The sequence below is a fragment of the Salvelinus sp. IW2-2015 genome, unplaced genomic scaffold (genome assembly GCF_002910315.2).
Source record: "Salvelinus sp. IW2-2015 unplaced genomic scaffold, ASM291031v2 Un_scaffold16525, whole genome shotgun sequence".
NCBI lineage: Eukaryota > Metazoa > Chordata > Actinopteri > Salmoniformes > Salmonidae > Salvelinus > Salvelinus sp. IW2-2015.
In genome coordinates this window covers 205,188-229,821 of record NW_019957627.1, presented here as the reverse complement: position 1 = coordinate 229,821, position 24,634 = coordinate 205,188, and the positions used below count along the sequence as shown (strand labels likewise).

The window sequence follows — 24,634 nt, the reverse complement described above, 5'->3', positions numbered from 1 at the left end:
CTCGCTCTCACGTGAACGCGCATGGTCAGGGCATGTTCAGGTTATGATAGACCTGACTCATTCCTCTCTCCTTCGGCCCCACTTCCCAGTAGATGCATCAGACAAGGTTCTAACAACTGTTGATATCTAGTGGAAGCCTTAGGAAGTGCAACATTACCAATATCCCACTATCTTCAATAGGAATCGAAAATCGACCAACCTCAGATTTCCCACTTCCTGGTTGGATTTTTTCCCAGGTTTTTGCCTGCCATATGAGTTCTGTTATACTCACAGATATCATTCAAACAGTTTTAGAAACTTCAGAGTGTTTTCTATCCCAATCTACTAATAATATGCATATTCTAGCTTGTATTGCTTTGTAGCAGGCCGTTTACTCTGGGCATGCTTTTCATCCGGACGTGAATATACTGCCCCCTACCCCAAAGAAGTTAAATGAATTTGGCTAAGGTGTATGTATACTTCAGACTTCAACTGTATATGTATATATTATTATTCCATTGCTTTACTTACATTTGTGTGCATTAGTTAGTTGTTGTGGAATTGTTAGATTACATTTTAGATATTGCGGCACTGTCGGAACCAGAAGCACAAGCATTTCGTTACACTTGCAATAACATTTTGTGGTCAGGTGCCACAAAAAGGACTTAGGAAAATTGCAATGGGCTCAAAACAGGGCAGCACGGCTGGCCCTTGGATGTACACAGAGAGCTAATATTAATAATATGCATGTTAATCTCTCCTGGCTGAAAGTGGAGGAGAGATTTACTTCATCGCTACTTTTATTTATGAGAGATATTGTCGAATGCACCGCACTGTCTGTCTAAACTACTGGCACACAGCTCGGACACCCATGCATGCCACAAGAGGTCTCTTCACAGCCCCCAAGTCCAGAACAGACTATGGAGGGCACACAGTACTACATAGAGCCATGACTACATGGAAGTAACTGTAACTGACGCAAGCAGTAAAATTAGATTTAAAAAACAGATAAAACAACACCTTATGGAACAGCGGGGACTGTGAAGCAACACAAACACTGGCACAGACACACGCATACACAATAACATACGCACTATACATACACATGGATTCAGTACTGTAGATATGTGGTAGTGGTGGAGTAGGGGCCTGAGGGCACACAGTGTGTTGTGAAATCTGTGAATGTATTGTAATGTTTTTGAAATTGTATAAACTGCCTTAATTTTGCCCGACCCCAAGAAGAGTAGCTGCTGCTTTGGCAGATGCAAACTGCTTCATTTGATAATTATATTTAAATTGTATATCACACATGTTGCTACAATCCATATCACTTTAATTTACAATGACTATAGGTTGGTCCTCGATAACTTTATTTTCACACAAGAGTAGCCTTGATGTAGGTATAATTTGGCTTAGTAATTGTCTACAATTAAACGTGTTAACTAAATTGTTGTCATATTTCCAGTCAAAATGTTTTGTTTGTTGTAATATTCTTCGCTTTCTTTTTCAGATTTCAATTTCGTTATTCCTGATAGGATGTTTTTTGATTGGGGCTGGAGTAGTGAAAGCAGACAATGACCATTTCCCATGCCATTTTTTATCATTGTCTAGTATCAAACCGGCTTAACACTGTTCAACGTCAGATCATCTGGTCTACTCTTTTTATTCCGCTGTTTTAGTCAGGGTTATTTTAGCTCGAAGCTCCATGTAATCGCCCGTTAGTAGCGTGTCAACAAATACAGCGGTAACCTGCAGGTAACCAACAGGTGCCGCGTTTGTTGCAATGCTGTCATTGGGACTCCCAGCTAAAATAAAGGTTAAAAAAATATAAGAGGGGTTAACTAATCTAGAAATATAAGTATTTTACACTTACCAGTCCTCTTCATATACTGTCAAATTTGGATATTTCAACTTCCTTACAAACTCTGGTCAGGATTCAATTCGGAGAAAGGAAGATTCGCGATTGAAATGTAAATAAAATTTCTGATTGATCTGAAATATACAGTGTTTGCCATGAATGCAGTCACCGCAAACACGGTAATATTCCCTGTAAAATTAAAATGGGCTATATCGCGGATTTTATGTACTCCGGATTAAAACTAGGCCAAAATGTTTAAAATTATATTAAATCTTCTATAGGATACGGGGGCAGCATTCGTAATTTTGGATGAAAAGCGTGCCCAAATTAAACTGCCTGCTGCTCATGCCTAGAAGCTAAGATATGCATATTATTAGTAGATCTGGATAGAAAACACTCTGAAGTTCCTAAACCAGTTTGAATCATGTCTGTGACTATAACAGAACTTATTTGGCAGGCGAAACCCCGAGGACAAACCATTCAGATTTTTTTTTTGTTGAGTTCACTCTCTTTTTATATCTTTATTTCTGCGTTTTGTGTCGCGCCTGGAGGGTTGAAATATGATGGTCTGTGTTTGTTTGCTACCCTCAGATAATAGCATCGTTTGCTTTCGCCGTAAAGCTTTTTTGAAATCTGACACATTGGCTGGATTCAGAACAAGTGTAGCTTAAATTTGTTATATTGAATGTGTGATTTCATGAAAGTTTAATTTTTATAGTAGTTTTTTTGAGTTTGGCGCTCTGCATTTTCACTGGATGTTGGCCAGTTGGGACCCGAGAGTCCCACATATCCCAGAGAGGTTATTAGCATGGAATTATTGCATGTCAGATTGTCCAGTTCACTAAGGATCTATCATGGTCCACACACACCAACAGAGTTGTGAAGAGGGCACGAAAATGCCTCTTCCCACTTAGGAGGATGAAAAGATTTGGAATGGGGCATCAGATTCTCAAAAAGTTTTACAGCTGCACCATTGAGAGCATCTTGACTGGCAGCATCACCGCTTGGTATGGCAACTGCTTCTCATCCGACCGCAAGGCACTACAGAGGCTGGTGTATACGGCCCAGTACATCTCTGGGGCCGAGGTCCCTGCCATCCAGGACCTCTATACCAAGCGGTGTCAGAGGAAGGCCCTAAACATTTTCTAAGACTCCAGCCATCCAAGTCACTATTCTCTCTGCCTAGTCTGGAACTAACAGGACCCTGAACAACTTCTAACAGCAGACCATAAGACTGCTAAATAATGAGTTAAATAGTTAACCAAATATAATAATGTTATACATCAATATTAGCAGAACATATGACCCTTTCTGCGCTTTTTTTACTCATCACATACGCTGCTGCTACTATTTATTATCCATCCTGTTGCCTAGTCACTTTATTCCTAGTTATATGTACATACCTACCTCATTTATCTCGTACCCCTGCACATCGACTCGGTACTGTGACCCTGTGTATATTGTCACTCATTGTGTTTATTATTACTTTTCTATTAATATCTTTCTTTCTGGATTGTTGGGAAGTGTCCGTAAGTAAGCATTTCACTGTTAGTCTCCACCTATTGTTTACGAAGCATGTGACAAATAAAATGTTATTTGATTGTGGTGATCTGTCAATAGATTCATATATCTACTAAGACATATAGCCATGAGACTTGAAAATCTTAGCCTACCTGACTCAATAGATTTATCAGCTCCATCCTAGTGGCTCAGTGTGCTAAGTACAGGCTGGGAAGTGGTAGGTCATAGGTTCAAATCTCATTCATGACCTTTATGAAGCTATAACTACAGTATGTTGGGGCAATAGCCTTATAACATATTATGATGGAAGTAGATTAAAGTTTGCTATGTTTATGTTAGGTAACTTCTTGTAATAATGTTACACTATACATCAATATTAGCAGAACATTGCATTAATGTTTTCAGAACCACATCAATTGTCATTGATGTATGTTCTTAGAACATTATTGGAACATAATGTTAAAGAATAACTTAATGAGATTCCCTTAGCAGAGGGTTATTCAGTCATTTGTGGAGATGTGTTGGGCAACATCTCCATAAAGATAGTGGAATGTTCCCATATTGTTTTGTCATAGCCACTTCCATTGTATTCAGGTAATATTGCTGAAGTACAGTTGAAGTCGGATGTTTACATACCTCTTAGCCAAATACATTTAAACTCAGTTTTTCACAATTCCTGACATTTAGTCCAAGTAAAAATTCATTGTCTTAGGTCAGTTAGGATCAACCCTTTATTTTCAGAATGTGAAATGTCAGAATAATAGTAGAGAGAATGATTTATTTCAGCTTTTATTTCTTTCATCACATTCCCAGTGGGTCAGAAGTTTACATACAACCAATAAGTATTTGGTAACACTGCCTTTAAATTGTTGAACTTGGGTCAAACGTTTCGGGGAGACTTCCACAAGCTTCCCACAATAAGTTGGGTGAATGTTGGCCCATTCCTCCTGACACAGCTGGTGTAACTGAGTCAGGTTTGTAGGCCTTCTTGCTTGCATGCGCTTTTTCAGTTCTGCCCCCAAATGTTCTATGGGTTTGACATCAGGGCTTTGTGATGACCACTCCAATACCTTGACTTTGTTGTCCTTAAGCCATTTTGCCACTATTTTGGAAGTATGCTTGGTGTCAATGTCCATTTGAAAGACCCATTTGCGATCAAGCTTTAACTTCCTGACTGATGTCTTGAGATGTTTCTTCAATACATGCACATCATTTTCCTACTTCACGATGCCATCTATTTTGTGAAGTGCACCAGTCCCTCCTGCAGCAAAGCACCCACACAACATGATGCTGCCACCCCCGTGCTTCACGGTTGGGATGGTGTTCTTCGGCTTGCAAGCATCCTCCTTTTTCCTCCAAACATAACAATGGTCATTATAACCAAACAGTTCTATTTTTCTTTCATCAGACCAGAAGACATTTCTCCAAAAAGTACGATCTTTGTCCCCATGTGCAGTTGCAAACAGTAGTCTGGCTTTTTTATGGAGGTTTTGGAGCAGTGGCTTCTTCCTTGCTGAGCAGCCTTTCAGGTTATGTCGATATAGGACTCGTTTTACTGTGGATACAGATATTTTTGTACCTATTTCCTCCAGCATCTTCACAAGGTCCTTTGCTGTTGTTCTGTGTTTGATTTGCACTTTTCACCCCAAAGTATTTTCATCTCTAGGAGACAGAGCGCATCTCCTTCCTGAGCGGTATGACGGCTGCGTGGTCCCATGATGTTTATACTTGAGTACTATTGTTTGTACAGATGAACGCGTTACCTTCAGTGGTTTTGAAATTGCTCCCAAGGATGAACCAGACTTGTGGAGGTCAAAACATTTTTTTCTGAGGTCTTCGCTGATTTCTTTGGATTTTACCATGATGTCAAGCAAAGAGGCACTGAGTTTGAAGGTATGCCTTGAAATAAATCCACAGGTACACCTCCAATTCACTCAAATTATGTCAATTAGCCTATCAGAAGCTTCTAAAGCCATGACATAATTTTCTGTAATTTTCCAAGCTGTTTAAATGCACAGTCAACTTAGTGGATGTAAACTTCTGACCCTCTGGAATTGTGATTCAGTGAATTATAAGTGAAATAATCTGTCTGTAAACAATTGTTGGAAAAATTGTGTCAAGCACAAAGTAGATGTCCTATCCGACTTGCCAAAACTATAGTTTGTTTACAAGAAATTTGTGGAGTGGTTGAAAAGTGGGTTTTAATGACTCCAACCTGAGTGTACAGTATGTAAACTTCTGACTTCAACTGTATTTTTAGGGAACATTATTGGAACAATCATGTCATAACATCACACCGTAAACTTTTAAGAGTCTTGTGTGAATGTTCCCTGCTTGTTGTTATCGGTGTTGTTTCCATCAACACTAGCAGAATGTTCCTATAATGTTTTCTCATAACCAATTTCATTGATTCCAGGCATTTTATAGATTTACTTATTATAGATTTCTGATGTATGATCAGGGAACAATTTGGAACATCGTGTCCTAACGTCATACTGGAACTTTGTGAGAGTATTGCAGGAATATTCCCTGCTGGTTGTTATAGGTGTTTTGAATAGCAGCTCCATCAACGTCATACTGGAACTTTGAGAGTATTGCAGGAATATTCCCTGCTGGTTGTTACAGGTGTTTGAATAGCATCTCCACCTCTCACCTCTCCTTGGCTTTAGACCCCCCCCCCCCCCCCCMCMCACAMAAATMTCACCCCATTTCCTAACAGCTGGCCATATTAATAATAATCCTGTCCTTTAACCCTATACCCCCCTCTCTCCCTAGATGGGACGGATGGCTCTGGCCAATGCAGTGACTCTCAGGTCAGCATGGAGAGTTTACGGAAGTACCTCTGGGCCGACGCCTTCACCCAGCAGCAACTGGAGGCTCTGGACCGGGTGTTCGAGCGGCCATCCTACCCCGATGTCTTCTCCACCTCAGAACACATCAAACCAGAACAGGTGAGTGACAATGCCATGATGGAAAAACAGTATATAGTGTAAATATCCAAACACAACGCAGGAGCTGGACACAGAAAAGACATCTGAAGATAGAAGGAATATTAGTATACACTTTGTATTATGTGTACAAGCCCCTTTTAAGTACATGGCACACTGATGTCACGCACAACGCACAACGTTTGGATGAAGCAAGAAAGCAGGAAGTCACCCATCATCGGTCAGCGCCACGAATAAACCTCCTAGGTTGTTGTAACCAGAGCCATACATTTTTTGGGTTGTCATTCGCTTACAATGTTGTTTTGATTATTGCTTGAACAGTCACAAACATTATATTTGGTTGTGATCTTTACAAAATACCTATTTTGGATTAAGCAATCAATCAAATAATATTTATTTATAAAGCCCTTTTTACATCAGCAGTGGTCACAAAGTGCTTATACAAATACTAAGCCTATAACCCCAAAGAGCAAGCAATGCTGATAGAAGCACGGTGGCTAGGAAAAACTCCCTAGAAAGGCTGAAACCTAGAGAGGAACCAGGCTGAGAGGTGGCCAGTCATCTTCTGGCTGTGCCTGGTGGAGATCCTAAGAGCACATGGACATTAAGGTCAGAGTGTTCCTCACGATGTTCAAACGTTCATAGATGACCAGCAGGGTCAACTAATAATCACAGAGGTTATACAGGGTGCAACAGGTCAGCACCTCAGAAGGAAATGTCAGTTGGCTTTTCATAGCCGAGCATTCAGAGGTCGAGACAGCAGGTGCGGTACAGTGAGACAGAGAGGGAGAAAGAGGGTTGAAACTGCAGGTCTGGGTAGCACGTCCAGTGAACGGGCTAGGGTTCCATAGCCGCAGGCAGAACAGCAGAAATTGGAGCAGCAGTACAACAAGGTAGCATGTCTGGTGAACAGGCCAGGGTTCCAAAACGCCAGCAGAACAGCAGAAACTGGATCAGCAGCACAACCAGGTGGACTGGGGACAGCCAGGAATCGCCAGGCCAGATGGTCCTAGGGCTAAGTTGTTAATTAGCGAAGGCTAATTAACAACCTGTATCAAAAGCTATTTTATTGGTTGAAGTTGAAGTGTTTTTTAAGTATATTGCAGTTGTTTTGCGATGATGACACAAACATTATATTAAGCAGGAGATTCAAACGATTCATCTGCCTCACCTAAAGCCCATTCTGATTGGAAGCTCCTATAGACCACCAAGTGCTAACATTCAGTATATGGATAACGTGTGAAATGCTTGATAATGTATGTGATATCAACAGAGGTATATTTTCTGGGTGATTTAAATATTGACCAGGCCACCCCCAGGTAGGTAACAACAAATCTGCCAAGCTAATCCTCAACACAGGGGCCCCTCAGGGGTGCGTGCTCAGTCCCCTCCTGTATTCCCTGTTCACTCATGACTGCACGGGCAGGCATAACTCCAACACCGGTAGGCCTGATCACCGACTACAACGAGACAGCCTACAGTGGCTTGCAAAAGTTTTCACCCCGCTTGGCATTTTTGTTACTTTGTTGCCTTTCAACCTGGAAGTAAAATTGACTTTTTGTGGGTTTGTATCATTTTATTTACACAACATGCCTACCACTTTGAAGATGAAAAATATTTTCTTGTGAAACAAACAAGAAATAAGAAGAAAAAAAAGAACTTGAGCGTGCATAACTATTCACCCCCCCAAAGTCAATACTTTGTAGAGCCACATTTTGCAGCAATTACAGCTGCAAGTCTCTTGGGATATGTCTCTATAAGCTTGGCATATTTAGCCACTGGGATTTTTGCCCATTCTTCAAGGCAAAACTGCTCCAGCTCCTTCAAGTTGGATGGGTTCCGCTGGTGCACAGCAATCTTTAAGTCATACCACAGATTCTCAAATGGATTGAGGTCTGGGCTTTGACTAGGCCATTCCAAGACATTTAACTTCACTCGGGTAGGTGGCATTTGGATTTTTGGATGAAAAGCGTGCCCAAATTAAACTGCCTGCTACTCAGGCCCAGAAGATAGGATATGCATATAATTAGTAGATTTGGATAGAAAACACTCTAAAGTTTCCAAAACTGTAAAAATAATGTCTGTGAGTATAACAGAACTTATATGGCAGGCGAAAACCCGAGGAAAATTCAACCAGGAAGTACTATTATTTTGAAAGGCTGTTTTTCCATTGAAAGCCTATCCACCATACAAAGACTTAGGACCCAGTTCACGAGCTCTGTGGCTTCCTCCTCATGTGGCCAGCCTTTAAGCATTGTTTCAGGCTTTTACTCTGAAAAATGAGGGAGATACAGCACTTTCAATCAGTGGCCAGTGGAAATTTCCATTCATCAGCCATGCGCCTGATCGGGAACGCGCCTTTCCTGTTTCTCCTTTCCTCCTGACGAAGCTTTTGTCCGGTTGAAATATTATTGATATATATAGCCACGAAGTTAAGCATTCGGATTACTGGACAAAACGCGCGAACAAAAAGGAGGTTTTTGGTCATAAAGAGGGACATAATCGAACAAAACTAACATTTATTGTCTAACATGGAGACCTGGGAGTGCCACCAGATGAAGATCATCAAAGGTAAGTGATTAATTTTAATGCTATTTCTGACTTTTGTGACACTCTCCTTGACTGGAAAACGGCTGTATGGGTTTCTGTGGCTAGGTGCTGACCTAACATAATCGCAAAGTGTGCTTTCTCCGTAAAGCCTTTCTGAAATCTGACACAGCGGTTGCATTAAGGAGAAGTTTATCTTTATCCGTATGTTTAACACTTGTATCGTTTATCAATGTTTATGATGAGCATTTCTGTAATTTGATGTGGCTCTCTGCACTTTCTCTCTGAACATAACGCGCCAATGTAAACTGAGATTTTTGGATATAAATATGAACCTTATCGAACAAAACATACATGTATTGTGTAACATGAAGTCCTATGAGTGCCATCTGATGAAGATCATCAAAGGTTAGTGATTAATTTTATCTCAATTTCTGCTTTTTGTGACTCCTCTCTTTGGCTGGAAAATGGCTGTATGGTTTTCTGTGACTAGGTGCTGACCTAACATAATCGCATGGTGTGCTTTNTTTCTGCTTTTTGTGACTCCTCTCTTTGGCTGGAAAATGGCTGTATGGTTTTCTGTGACTAGGTGCTGACCTAACATAATCGCATGGTGTGCTTTTGCAGTAAAGCCTTTTTGAAATTGGACACTGTGGTTGGATTTACAAGAAGTTTATCTTTATAATGGTGTAAAATACTTGTATGTTTGAGGAGTTTTAATTATGAGATTTCTGTTGTTTTGATTTTGCCGCCCTGCAATTTCACTGGCTGTTGTCGAGGTGGGACGCTAGCATCCCACTTGTACCAGAGAGGTTAACAGTTTCCCCTTAAATCACTCAAGTGTTGCTTTAGCAGTATGCTTAGGATCATTGTCCTGCTGGAATGTGAACCTCAGTCCCCGTCTCAAATCTCTGGAAGACTGAAACAGATTTCCCTCAAGAATTTCCCTGTATTTAGCACCATACATCATTCCTTCAATTCTGACCAGTTTCCCAGTCTCTGCCGATGAAAAACATCCCCGCAGCATGATGCTGCCACCACCATGCTTCACTGTGGGGATGGTATTCTCAGGGTGATGAGAGGTGTTGGGTTTGCGCCAGACATAACGTTTTCCTTGATGGCTAAAAAGCAAAATTTTTGTCTCATCTGACCAGAGTACCTTCTTCCATATGTTTGGGTAGTCTCCCACATGTCTTTTGGTGAACACCAAACATGTTTGCTTATTTTTTTCTTGAAGCAATGTCTTTTTTCTGGCCACTCTTCTGTAAAGCCCAGCTCTTTGGAATGTACAGACTAAAGTGGTCCTATGGACAGATCCTTCAAGGTTATCCTTTGGTCTATTTGTTGCCTCTCTGATTAATCCCTTCCTTGAATGGTCTGTGAGATTTGGTGGGCGGCCCTCTCTTTGCAGGTTTGTTGTGGTGCAATATTCTTAAAAAAATATATAATGATTTTAATGGTGCTCAGTGGGATGTTCAAAATTTTGGATATTTCTTTATAACCTAGAACTTCCGCACTCAACAACCCGGTCGCATTCCGCTTCGCTCCACAGGTAGTATCACATTTTCATTTCATTTCATTACAGTACAACGGTTGTTGATTTGTTTGATCGCAGCTAGCTACATAGCTAGCTACATAGCCGTCTTTTGTATCAAAAGAGTAATTGTGTAGTCGTGAGGCGATTTTCTAGGTTAGCTAGCCAGCTATTGTCGTTCTTTAACGCAACGTAAGGAATCAAATCGCTAGCTAGCCTCTAGCCCCCGAAGAGTTAGTGTTAGCTAGTTACATAGTGTCTGCTGTCTTCGTATCCAGATAATTGGGTTAGTTTAGAGTGTGTAGTTTTAGAGTGATTATCTTAATTTACCGGTAGGTAGCCAGCTATTTGTCGTCCTGTAACGTAGGGACACTGCTAGTGTCTAGCCAATCACTAGCCAACGTCTACCGAATAGAACTTCCGCATCAAAAACCCGGTCGCATTCCCGCTTCGCTCCACAGGTAGTATCACATTTTCATTTCATTTCATTACAGTATAACGGTTTGATTTGTTTGATCGTAGCTAGCAACATAGCTAGCTACATAGCCGTCTTTGTATCAAAGATAATTGTGTTAAGTCTAGAGCGATTTTTCTAGGTTTAGCTAGCCAGCTATTGTCGTCTCTTTTTAACGCAACGTAATCAACACTGCTAGCTTAGCCAGCTAGCCCCGAATAGCAGCACTGTAGAAACTATTACACTCAACAGAACGACTTGATTAGTGTAGTGTCAACAACGCAGCCACTGCCAGCTAGCCTACAAAGTCAACAACGCAGCCACTGCCAGCTAGCCTATTTCAGCAGTACTGTATCATTTTAATCATTTTAGTCAATAAGATTCTGCTACGTAAGCTTAACTTTCTGAACATTCGAGACGTGTAGTCCATTGTCATTCCAATCTCCTTTGCATTAGCGTAGCCTCTTCTGTAGCCTGTCAACTATGTGTCTGTCTATCCCTGTTCTCTCCTCCTGCACAGACCATACAAACGCTCCACACCGCGTGGCGCGGCCACCCTAATCTGGTGGTCCCAGCGCGCACGACCCACGTGGAGTTCCAGGTCTCCGGTAGCCTCTGGAACTGCCGATCTGCGGCCAACAAGGCAGAGTTCATCTCAGCCTATGCCTCCTCCAGTCCCTCGACTTCTTGGCACTGACGGAAACATGGATCACCACAGATAACACTGCTACTCCTACTGCTCTCTCTTCGTCCCGCCCACGTGTTCTCGCACACCCGAGAGCTTCTGGTCAGCGGGGTGGTGGCACCGGGATCCTCATCTCTCCCAAGTGGTCATTCTCTCTTTCTCCCCTTACCCATCTGTCTATCGCCTCCTTTGAATTCCATGCTGTCACAGTTACCAGCCCTTTCAAGCTTAACATCCTTATCATTTATCGCCCTCCAGTTCCCTCGGAGAGTTCATCAATGAGCTTGATGCCTTGATAAGCTCCTTTCCTGAGGACGGCTCACCTCTCACAGTTCTGGGCGACTTTAACCTCCCCACGTCTACCTTTGACTCATTCCTCTCTGCCTCCTTCTTTCCACTCCTCTCCTTTTTGACCTCACACCTCTCACGCTTCCCCCCTACTCACAAGGCAGGCAATACGCTCGACCTCATCTTACTAGATGCTGTTCTTCCACTAACCTTCATTGCAACTCCCCTCCAGTCTCCGACCACTACCTTGTATCCTTTTCCCTCTCGCTCTCATCCAACACTTCCACACACTGCCCTACTCGGATGGTATCGCGCCGTCCAACCTTCGCTCTCTCTCCCCGCTACTCTCTCCTCTTCCATCCTATCATCTCTTCCCTCTGCCTCAAAACCTTCTCCAACCTATCTCCTGATTCTGCCTCCTCAACCCTCCTCTCCTCCTTTCTGCATCCTTTGACTCTCTCTGTCCCCTATCCTCCAGGCCGGCTCGGTCCTCCCTCCTGCTCCGTGGCTCGACGACTCATTGCGAGCCTCACAGAACAGGGTCCGGGCAGGCCGAGCGGAAATGGAGGAAAACTCGCCTCCCTGCGGACCTGGCATCCTTTCACTCCCTCCTCTCTTACATTTTCCTCTTCTGTCTCTGCTGCTAAAGCCACTTTCTACACTCTAAATTCCAAGCATCTGCCTCTAACCTAGGAAGCTCTTTGCCACCTTCTTCCTCCCTCCTGAATCCTCTCCCCCTCCCCCCCCTCCTCCCTCTCTGCAGATGACTCGCAACCATTTTGAAAAGAAGGTCACGACATCCGATCCTCGTTTGCAAGTAAAACGACACCGCTGGTTCTGCTCACACTGCCCTCCCTGTGCTCTGACTTCTTGTTCTCCCCTCTCTCTCCAGATGAAATCTCGCGTCTTGTGACGGCCGCCGCCCAACAACCTGCCCGCTTGACCCTATCCCTCCTCTCTTCTCCAGACCATTTCCGGAGACCTTCTCCCTTACCTCACCTCGCTCATCAACTCATCCCTGACCGCTGGCTACGTCCTTCCGTCTTCAAGAGAGCGAGAGTTGCACCCTTCTGAAAAAACCTACACTCGATCCTCCGATGTCAACAACTACAGACCAGTATCCCTTCTTTCTTTTCTCTCCAAAACTCTTGAACGTGCCGTCCTTGGCCAGTCTCCCGCTATCTCTCTCAGAATGACCTTCTTGATCCAAATCAGTCAGGTTTCAAGACTAGTCATTCAACTGAGACTGCTCTTCTCTGTATCACGGAGGCGCTCCGCACTGCTAAAGCTAACTCTCTCTCCTCTGCTCTCATCCTTCTAGACCTATCGGCTGCCTTCGATATTGTGAACCATCAGATCCTCCTCTCCACCCTCTCCGAGTTGGGCATCTCCGGGCGGCCACGCTTGGGTTGCGTCCTACCTGACAGGTCGCTCCTACCAGGTGGCGTGGCGAGAATCTGTCTCCTCACCACTGTGCTCTCACCACTGGTGTCCCCCAGGGCTCTGTTCAGGCCTCTTCCTATTCTCGCTATACACCAAGTCACTTGGCTCTGTCATAACCTCACATGGTCTCTCCTATCATTGCTATGCAGACGACACACAAACTAATCTTCTCCTTTCCCCTTCTGATGACCAGGTGGCGAATCGCATCTCGCATGTCTGGCAGACATATCAGTGTGGATGACGGATCACCACCTCAAGCTGAACCTCGGCAAGACGGAGCTGCTCTTCCTCCCGGGGAAGGACTGCCCTTCCATGATCTCGCCATCACGGTTGACAACTCCATTGTGTCCTCTCCAGAGCGCTAAGAACCTTGGCGTGATCCTGGACAACACCCTGTCGTTCTCAACTAACATCAAGGCGGTGGCCCGTTCCTGTAGGTTCATGCTCTACAACATCCGCAGAGTACGACCCGCCTCACACAGGAAGCGGCGCAGGTCCTAATCCAGGCACTTGTCATCTCCCGTCTGGATTACTGCAACTCGCTGTTGGCTGGGCTCCCTGCTGTGCCATTAACCCCTACAACTCATCCAGAACGCCGCAGCCGTCTGGTGGTTCAACCTCACCCAAGTTCTCTCACGGTCACCCCGCTCCTCCGCTCTCTCCACTGGCTTCCAGTTGAAGCTCGCACATCCGCTACAAGACATGGTGCTTGCCTACGGAGCTGTGAGGGGAACGGCACCTCAGTACCTCCAGGCTCTGATCAGGCCCTACACCCAAACAAGGGCACTGCGTTCATCCACCTCCTGGCCCTTGCTCGCCTCCCTACCACTGAGGAAGTACAGTTCCCGCTCAGCCCAGTCAAAACTGTTCGCTGCTCTGGCCCCCCAATGGTGGAACAAACTCCCTCACGACGCCAGGACAGCGGAGTCAATCACCACCTTCCGGAGACACCTGAAACCCCACCTCTTTAAGGAATACCTAGGATAGGATAAAGTAATCCTTCTCACCCCCCCCCTTAAAAGATTTAGATGCACTATTGTAAAGTGGCTGTTCCACTGGATGTCATAAGGTGAATGCACCAATTTGTAAGTCGCTCTGGATAAGAGCGTCTGCTAAATGACTTAAATGTAAATGTAAATGTAACCAAACCCTGATCTGTACTTCTCCACAACTTTGTCCCTGACCTGTTTGGAGAGCTCCTTGGTCTTCATGGTGTCGCTTGCTTGGTGGTGCCCCTTGCTTAGTGGTGTTGCAGACTCTGGGGCCTTTCAGAACAGGTTCACCAATTTGGACTATTTGTGTATGTCCATTACATGAAATTCAAATAAAAGTCCATTTAAATTACAGGTTGTAATGCAACAAAATAGGAAAAATGCCAAGGGGGATGAAAACTTTTGCAAGGCATTGTATAAGGAGGTCAGAGACTTGCTCGTATGGTGCCAGGACAAAAACCTCGCCCTCAACGTGATCAAGACAAAGGTGATGATTGTGGACTTCAGGAAAAAGAGGACCGAGCCTGCCCCATTCTCATCGACGGGGCTGCAATGGAGCAGGTTGAGAGCTTCAAGTTTCTCGGTGTCCAAATCACCAATTAACGAACATGGTCCAAGCACACCAAGACAGTCGTGAAGAGGGCATGACAAAACCTATTCCCCCTCAGGAGACAGAAAATATTTTGCATGGGTCCTCAGATCCTCAAAAGGTTCTACAGCTTCACCATCGAGAGCATCCTGACTGGTTGCATCACTGCCTGGTATGGCAACTGCTCGCCCTCGACCGCAAGGCACTACAAAGGGTAGTGCGAACGGCCCAGTACATCACTGGGGCCAAGATTCCTGCCATCCAGGACCTCTAAACCAGGCGGTGTCAGAGGGAGGCCCTAAAAATTGTCAAAGACTCCAGCCACCCTAGTCATAGACGGTTCTCTCTTCTACCGCAAGGCAAGCGGTACCGGAGCGTCAAATCTAGGTCCAAAAGGCTTCTAAACAGCCCCCAAGTCATAAGACTCCTGAACATCTAATCAAATGGCTACCCAGACTATTTGCATCCCTCCCCCTCTCCCCTTCTTTTACACCACTGCTACCCTCTTTTGTTATCATCTATGCATAGTCACTTTAATAACTCTACCTACATGTACATATTACCTCGACTATCCGGTGCCCCCGCACATTGACTCTCTACCAGTACGCTCCTGTATATAGTCTCACTATTGTTATTTTACTGCTGCTCTTTAATTACTTGTTACTTTTATTTCTTATCCATATTTTTTTAAACTACATTGTTGGTTAGGGCCTCGTACGTAAGCATGTCACTGTAAGGTTGTATTTGGCGCATGTGACTAATACAATTTGATTTGATTTTTGATTTTAATAATAAAAAAGCTTTGGAGCGCCTTAAATGAAATTTTGGGCATGAAGGCACACTCAGCTCCATCATTTACTGAATCAGATGGCTCATTCATCACAAAACCCATAGATTAATCCAATTACTTTAATTATTTTTTCACTGTCAAGATTAGCAAATTTATGCATGACAAGCCAGCAACAAACGCTGACACTACACATCCAAGTGTAACTGATCAAATTATGAAAGACAAGCATTGTAATTTAGACATCCATAAAGTCAGTGTGATAGAAGTGAAGAAAATATTGTTGTCTATCAACAATGACAAGCCACCGTGGTCTGACAACTTGGATGGAAAATTACTGAGGATAAGAGTGGACAATATCAACACTCCTATTTGCCATATCTTCAATCTAAGCCTACTAGAAAGTGTGCGCCCCTAGGCCTGGAGGGAAGCTAAGTCATTCCGCTACCCAAGAATAGTAAAGCCCCCTTTACTGGCTCAAATAGCCAACCAATCAGCCTGTTACCAATCCTTAGTAACCTTTTGGGAAAAATGGTGTTTGACCAGATACAATGCTATTTTACTGTACACAAATTGACAACAGACTTTCAGCACGCTTATAGGGAAGTATATTCAACAAGCCCAACACTTACACAAATGACTGATGATTGCCTGAGTGTAATTGATGATAAAAATATTGTGGGAGCAGCTTTGCTGGACTTCAGTGCAGCTTTTGACATTATCAGTCATAGTCTGTTGATGGAAAAACATATGTGTTATGGCTTTACACCCCCTGCTATATTGTGGATGAACAGTTACCGGTCTAACAGAACACAGAGGGTGTTCTTTCATGGAAGCCTCTACCACATAATCCAGGTAGAATCAGGAATTCCCCAAGGCAGCTGTCTAGGTCTTTACTAATGACATTTTACTGGCCTTGAGTAAAGCCAGTGTTTCTATGTATGCGGATGACTCAACACTGTCCACATCAGCTAGTACAGCGAGTGAAATCACTAAAACACCTAATAAAGAGCAAGTAATAAGTTAGTTGTAAATATTTCAATCATTCTCTAAACCCTAAACCTCAACTAAATATTGTAATAAATAATGTGGAAATTGAGCGAGTTGAGGTGACTAAACTGCTCGGAGTAACCCTGGATTGTAAACTATCATGGTCAAAACATGTTGAAACTACAGCAGCTATGATGGGGAGAAGTCTGTCCATAATAAAGTGCTACTCTGCCTTTTTAACAAACACTATCAACAGGCTGTAGTTTTGTCGCATCTGGAGTATTGTTCAGTCGTGTGGTCAAGTGCCACAAATGAGGGACCTCAGAAAATTACAATTAGCTCAGAACAGGGCAGCACGGCTGACCCTTAAATGTACAAAGAGACCTAACATTAATAATATTCATGTAAATCTCTCATGGCTCAAAGTGGAGGAGAGACGGACTTCATCACCACTTTTTTTTGTAAGAAGTGGTGACAGGCTGAATGCACCGAGGTGTCTGTTTAAACTACTAGCACACAGCTAGGACACCCATGCATAACACACAAGACATGCCACCAGAGGTCTCTTCAGACACCCATGCATACCCCACAAGACATGCCACCAAAGGTCTTTTCACAATCCCCAGGTTTAGAACAGACTATGGGAGGCACACAGTACTACATAGAGCCATGGCTACATGGAACTCTATTCCACATCAGGTAACTGATGCAAGCAGTAGAATCAGATTAAATAACAGATAAAATACACTTTATGGAACCGCGGGGGACTCTGAATAAACACACACAGGCACAGACACACATGCACATGATAAGACACACACACATACCCATGGATGTTGTATTGTAAATATGTGATAGTGGAGTAGTGGCCTGAGGGAACACACTAAATGTATTGGCTAAAGTGTTATTAAATGTAATGTCATGTAATATTTTAAACTGTATATAACTGCCTTAATGTTGCTGGACCACAGGAAGAGTTAGCCTTGGCAGCAGCTAATGGGGATCCTTAATCAATTGAAATACGAGCCTTAAAATCCAATTATAATCCAAAAGTAGTGTGAAATGCAACATGTAAATGGAGGCTTTTTTTGCTGTCAACCTCTGAGAACTCCCCTGTGTTCTGCCACCAAATTGCTTGCATTGCCCTCGTGCGGGAACGTTTGCAAACACAGAAAGTAGGCCACCTACATAAACTTAAAGTTAAATGGCTACAAATGCATCCAGTGACATTTTCACATGCAATAGTGAATTACTGTCTATATAGCGTACCTCATTATAAAAATGTTGCAATTTCCTTATTTCACTGTTAAAAATGTTCACTGTTTTACAATTTTGTTCCCCACGCATGTATGAGCAGTTGAGGTCAAATTTCCAGAGAACGCCATTCCATCATTGAATGAGGTGGCCCACTCAAACCAGCTCCAGCGACAATATAAATCCCTAATTGCTTCCAACTTCTTATTTAAAACTATGGGCCCTATTTCGTCGGATAACCTTTATTTACTTTCATTAAACAAGAGACTATTAGTTTCTCTCTTGAAACTCCCAGAGCTACTGCCCATGCAGCCTTAGCAGCCGTGGCTAGTGGCCTAATTGAGTTCATTTTCATCTCGGGTGCGATCGTAGCGAATTAGATCGGTGATAAATCAGGATGGGGACAGCCCCTCAGCCGGCGGGACAGGCCCCTAATGCAACTAATTACCAAACTGATTCCTACCACAAGATCAATACCAAAACGAATTGGAAATGACTTGCAATCATAAAGAGTGGAGGAGAAGGTATTGAAACAAGGGAAGGAGGGGAGAGAAGGAGGGAGGAAGGAGGGGGGAGAGGGGAGAGAAGCCGCCCCAGAATGGTCCAGAAAAATCTGTTTTCATCTAACGTAATATTAATCAGACTAGCCCGCTTTCATTGGAGCCTTTTTTTCCGTTATTTTCATCCCCCTCTTTCCTCCTCCCTCCTCTTTTTTTCAACTGGTGAAAAGGTGCTTGACTATTAGGCTATTAGGGTCGTATCTGGGGTGTCTGCGTCAGGGCATTAAAAAGCAATTTTGGAGAAGGCCTGCCTGGTTGAATGGCTCTCATCCCTCCCACACTTCTGGCTGCCATGTGGCCCAGGCCACTCAGGGGCCCTCTGTGCTCGCCACTCGGCCTCCACCCAGCATTCCGCCCAACCCTCCACCCAGCCCACAGCCCATTAGCATAACAAAATGGCTGTTGTGCTCCCTAGGCCCAGTGCAATAGAGAGGAACATCCAGAGGAGTAGACAATTAGAGTTGAACGGGGATAGAGGCAGACAAGGATGGGGTCACCGTTTCGGCCCCTTTGGGAATGGGGCGGCCCCCATTGATACAAACACACCCACAGACAGAGACCCACACACACACGAGGGACAGACAGGAAGTCTTCCTCACCGCCTAGAGAGCCTTAACCCTTATAATTGTATAATAATTCAAGGGGAATAAACACTAAACAGGAAGTAATGGCTGACTATTACTCTAAAGAAGGGCTATTGCCCATTCATAGACTGATTTAGAAGTGAATTAACCTTGATAAAACACATTAAAATACACAGAAAGTTCCCAAATTCAGGAACTTCCTCTCAATGAAGTTAAAAGCATCTCTTTTTATGCATGCTTTCAAGATTTAACATGTGTGGTTTTCTACAGAAACACAGTAGCCACGCTCATCTCACATCTTGATGTCGCAAACCCCTAAAATTCGACAAAAGTTTTATTTATTCATCCTGAAACTTCAAAACACAGGTTTTGATGTCAAGGTTTTTTCCTCCCCTTTTAAAAAAGCACGACCACATGTGCCTCCTGTAACAAAGCCCTGAATGTCTCCTCCCTTGACTGGTCACAGGGATGACCGCAACCGAGCACAAAGAACCAGCTGACACTCCTAGCCTTTCACTCCTTCTCGCAATCCCTCACTCATTCCTCTCTCTCTTCCTCTCAGACATAGCCTAATGTATGCATACATCACAGGCCTTTGGTTCAAGCACAAGGGGGTCACAGCAGAATGCATAAATATTCAGGAGGAATTGCAATTAGAAGATTACAGAGGCCCTTCAGATGTGTTTATCGGTTTCTACACCTTAAAACCATTGTTGTTTAAGGATGGGCTTCCCAAATGGTCATTAGCGGTCACACTCCTTTTGGGTCTTGGCTGAAGACTTGACTGTAGTCAGAGATAGCTTTTGTTGTATTCGGTGGGTTTGACATTTGATAGGCTTTGTTTGGGTCACTCAAAGGACAAGTTTAGACAGGCAGTGAGGGTGTGTGTGTGTGCTAGCGCTTGCGTGCGTATGTGCTAAAAGACCAATGCTAATGTTGTGTATTTTATTCCACAGGCAAATGAGTCCTCTTTCCCATTCCCGAACAGCAGTCTAGATGAGACCAAACCCTGCCTATCCACCAGCGCCAGCTCAGATCTGGGCTCCAGCATCTCACAGAGCTACTCGGTCATCACAGGTAAGACATCTTGACAACTTATTTATTGGTTTATCTGGTCCCATTGAAGACTTATTGGTTTTTCATGTCCCATTGGTGCTGCAGAATAGTAGTGGGTGAAGTGAGGTCCCACCCTCCTTATAATGTTAAGCACTTTGTGCATTGGAGAAGTGCTATCTAAATTCAATGAATGATCATCATAATTTAGATGGTTAAGTTGAAAAATGTAGTTGAGTGTGAACTGCATATGTATTATTGTATCAATTGCTATACATGTTCTGGTGACAGACATATTTCCTTAATCCATGTGAACGCATAAACTCTTATGTGTTTATGTTTCTGGTGCGATCAGAGTGACGACAGACAGGCTAAGCCCTTTAGATCCTTTAGCCCTTTCACACACTGCTCCTAATTGGCTCAGATTTGAGCTCTGTATTGGCCTGCTAACAGATTGACTGGGAGCACTTCTAATAAGAGACAGCTGGTGTTCTCGCCGCGACCTGACATTGTCATCAAAGGCTATGATGCCCTGTTGATTGACAGAGGCTGGGAGAGAGAGATGCTGGGAGAGAGAGATGCTGGGAGAGAGAGAGGCTGGGAGAGAGACAGACAGACAGACAAATACATATTTTGATTGTTTATCCACATTTTAGTTACTTGTAGATATATGCCAAGACAACAAAAGCTTTTTGAACAATAACTTTTCCCCCCATCATTACCATGAGTCTTTAAAAAGCCTTGAAGCTGAGGATATACATTTCTCTGTCTCACAAGGTTTTGGCTATTATTCTCAATATAGTTTCCAGGGAGTGTTGTGTCATATGCAGCGTTCTATCAGAGTTATCAAACATTTCTAGTTCTGACTGGAAGGTTTGACTTGAACTACCCTCTAAGTCGGAATTACAAGTGGGAACTTGTAGAAAACAACCCAGCAGCAGGACCGCTACCTCCGCCTTTGTGCAAGGAGGAGCACTGCCAGAGCCCTGCAAAATGACCTCCAGCAGGCCACAAATGTGCATGTGTCTGCTCAAACGGTCAGAAACAGACTCCATGAGGGTGGTATGAGGGCCCGACGTCCACAGGTGGGGGTTGTGCTTACAGCCCAACACCGTGCAGGACGTTTGGCAATTTGCCAGAGAACACCAAGATTGGCAAATCCGCCACTGGCGCCCTGTGCTCTTCACAGATGAAAGCAGGTTCACACTGAGCCAAATGAGCACATGTGACAGACGTGACAGAGTCTGGAGACGCCGTGGAGACCGTTCTGCTGCCTGCAACATCCTCCAGCATGACCGGTTTGCGGTGGGTCAGTCATGGTGTGGGGTGGCATTTCTTTGTGGGTCGCACAGCCCTCAATGTGCTCGCCAGAGGTAGCCTGACTGCCATTAGGTACCGAGATGAGATCCTCAGACCCCTTGTGAGACCATATGCTGACACATGCACATTTGTGGCCTGCTGGAGGTCATTTTGCAGGGCTCTGGCAGTGCTCCTCCTTGCACAAAGGCGGAGGTAGCGGTCCTGCCGCTGGGTTGTTGCCCTCCTACGGCCTCCTCCACGTCTCCAGATGTACTGGCCTGTCTCCTGGTAGCGCCTCCATGCTCTGGACACTACGCTGACAGACACAGCAAACCTTCTTGCCACAGCTCGCATTGATGTGCCATCCTGGATGAGCTGCACTACCTGAGCCACTTGTGTGGGTGTAGACTCCGTCTCATGCTAACACTAGAGTGAAAGCACCGCCAGCATTCAAAAAGTGACCAAATCATCAGCCAGGAAGCATAGGAACTGAGAAGTGGTCTGTGGTCACCACCTGCAGAACCACTCCTTTATTGGGGGTGTCTTGCTAATTGCCTATAATTTCCACCTTTTGTCTATTCTATTTGCACAACAGCATGTGAAATTTATTGTCAATCAGTGTTGCTTCCTAAGTGGACAGTTTGATTTCACAGAAGTGTGATTGACTTGGAGTTACATTGTGTTGTTTAAGTTTTCCCTTTATTTTTTTGAGCAGTGTATATATATATATATATAATTTTTTTCGCACTGGTGCTCCCAAATTAAAACTTCAGGTTGCACAGCAAAATATTTCCAAGATTTACTCTCTTTAAAGCCCTGGGAGTAGGATGTCAGCGGTTAGCATCGTTAGTGTGCATTTAGCATGTGTTTAGCAGACAATAGAGGAGATCGATAGGTGATCAGTCGCTGTGAGATAGGACAGTTCTTCTCAACTCTCACCAGCCCCATGGATAAACACAGCTCTCCCGCTTTCCTCCGTGGCTGTGCCTGCCTCCCTAGAATACAAGGGCTGCCGAGCGTATCTGTTTCCCTTCTACTTAACCTGCATTTTCGGTTCACAGCAAACAGTTAAAGGTAAAATCAATATCTCTCTCAGGGACCAGCTCGGGTCACAGGTCCAGCAGTGAGGATGCCTCTATATGTGTGTATGGGCTACTTTACAATGTGGCCCAATCATGTTTAAAGTATTAACCATAGATAATCCTGATTCTCACTGGACAGTCCCTAGAGCAAGTTAATTATGTTGATACTGTTTTTAAGTAAAGGACAATGACAAAAAATATAATCAATTTAAAAATCAGTGAAGAAGTGTTCAAATACATGGCAAACAAATAACAGACAATGCAAGAAAAAAGATATACGAATACAACCTTTGAGCCCGAACACAGCAAGAGCAAATATTAATACTATGCTGGGTAAATCTTATAAACAGTGAACAGAATACTCACCAGACATTTGGAATGCTCAGGATCAACGTGTACGACAGCGTGTCCCAGTTCCCACCAATATCCAGCAACTTCGCACAGCCATTGTAGAGGAGTAGGACAACATTCCACAGGCCACAATCAACAGCCTGATCAACTCTATGCGAAGGAGATGTGTCGCGCTGCATGAAGCAAATGGTGATCACACCAGATACTGACTGTTTCTGATCCACGCCCCTAACTTTTTTATAAGGTATCTGTGACCAACAGATGCGTATTTGTATTCCCGGTCATGTGAAATCCATTGATTAGGGCTTAATGAATTTATTTCAATTGACTGATTTCCTTAAAAGAACTAACTCAGTAAAATCTTTGAAATTGTTGCATTCATATTTTTGTAAAGTGTAGTTAACTTGGCCCACACCAAAGTATGTTCTGAGGGTTCACGCGCATATGCACGCACAGCCACAGCCACAGACACAGAGAGAGCCTCTGTCAGACGAGGAGTTTTTTTCCACTCTCTCCTATTCATTCAGCAAGGAATGGCTAAGATTTGGTGACAGGCCCCAAACGCTGTTAACACGAGAACCGCTGAGCCTCGATGGACCTCCCTTCAAGCTAATGAGCAGTAATTTGTACTGAAACATTCTAACAGTGTAATTAATACATTTCATATATTCTATTGTAAAAAATAATAATTTGGTTGTGTTTACGAAGGCCTTGGGTAACATTATAATACTGTATGATTTGTATTTTATTTCAAATACCACAATATCATTTTGAATTTGTTGATGTTACTGTAGGCTATCTGTAAAAACAAATCTAAATCTAAAAGCGCCAAAATTCAAGTGTTCAATAAATTCTATTTGTGGAGTGCTTTTGTTACAACTATGAAACAGAAAGCATATGTGTGGAACATGGTAACGGCGTATTTGTATAACTTCGAAGTAAATAAAAATACCCCAACTACCAAGACACATGGTCAAATGACATGCGGTTAAATTATGAAAACATCAGTAGCCTGAACATCATTAGAAGCGACAAGTGGCCATCATAAATAGTGAAACTGCACAAAAGCAATCACTGCATTATAATAAATATGTTTCGATGACAGCAGTAAAAAATTGTCAATTATTGTCAGCTCGTGCTTGTGTGCATCTTTATGAAATGGCATCAGTTGGATTTTCCTTGTCCTAACAGTTGACACAATATTTTTTCACTTTCACTTGCTTTGACATACAGTACCTTTGTTTGGTTGTAGTGCATAATAGTGTCCGGTTTTCTCTTGACTGTGTCCAATTGTCTTATCATTCTTCAGCACAATTGTGGAGTTGTCACGTTCTGACCTTAGTTTCTTTTTTATGTCTTTGTGTTAGGTTGGTCAGGGCGTGAGTTGGGGTGGGCAGTCTATGTTCTTTTTTCTAGGTTGTTTGTTTTCTATGTGTTTGGCCTGGTGTGGTTCCCAATCAGAGGCAGCTGTTTATCSTTGTCYCTGATTGGGAGCCAYATTTAGGTAGCCTGTTTTTCATTGTGTGGTGTGGGTGATTGTTTCCTGTTTTCCGTTTCAGTGTTTGTACCATTCGGGACTGTTTCGGTTTTCATTTTGATTCTCTTCTATTGCTAACGTGCCTTGATGAAGTGAATGCGGTAGTGTGGTAGGCTATTGTGTAGACTAATATAATGCTATATTGTGTTTTTCGCTGTAAAACATTAAAAATCGGAAATATTGGCTGTATTCACAAGATCTTTGTCTTTCATTTTGCTATACACCATGTATTTTTCAGAAATGTTTTATGATGAGTATTTCGGTATGTCACGTTGGTGTCTGTAATTATTCTGGCTTGC

General features: G+C 43.4%; 1 protein-coding gene across 1 annotated transcript in view; it reads left to right on the top strand.

Annotated features, from left to right (window-relative positions):
* LOC112080830 (paired box protein Pax-2a) overlaps positions 1–24,634 on the top strand; it is a 70,788-nt gene that overhangs the window by 42,927 nt on the left and 3,227 nt on the right. Inside the window, exons 7-8 of the mRNA XM_024146766.2 lie at positions 6,134–6,309; positions 19,970–20,090. Coding sequence (XP_024002534.1) covers positions 6,134–6,309; positions 19,970–20,090 — 297 coding nt within the window. The remainder of the gene's footprint in view (positions 1–6,133; positions 6,310–19,969; positions 20,091–24,634) is intronic.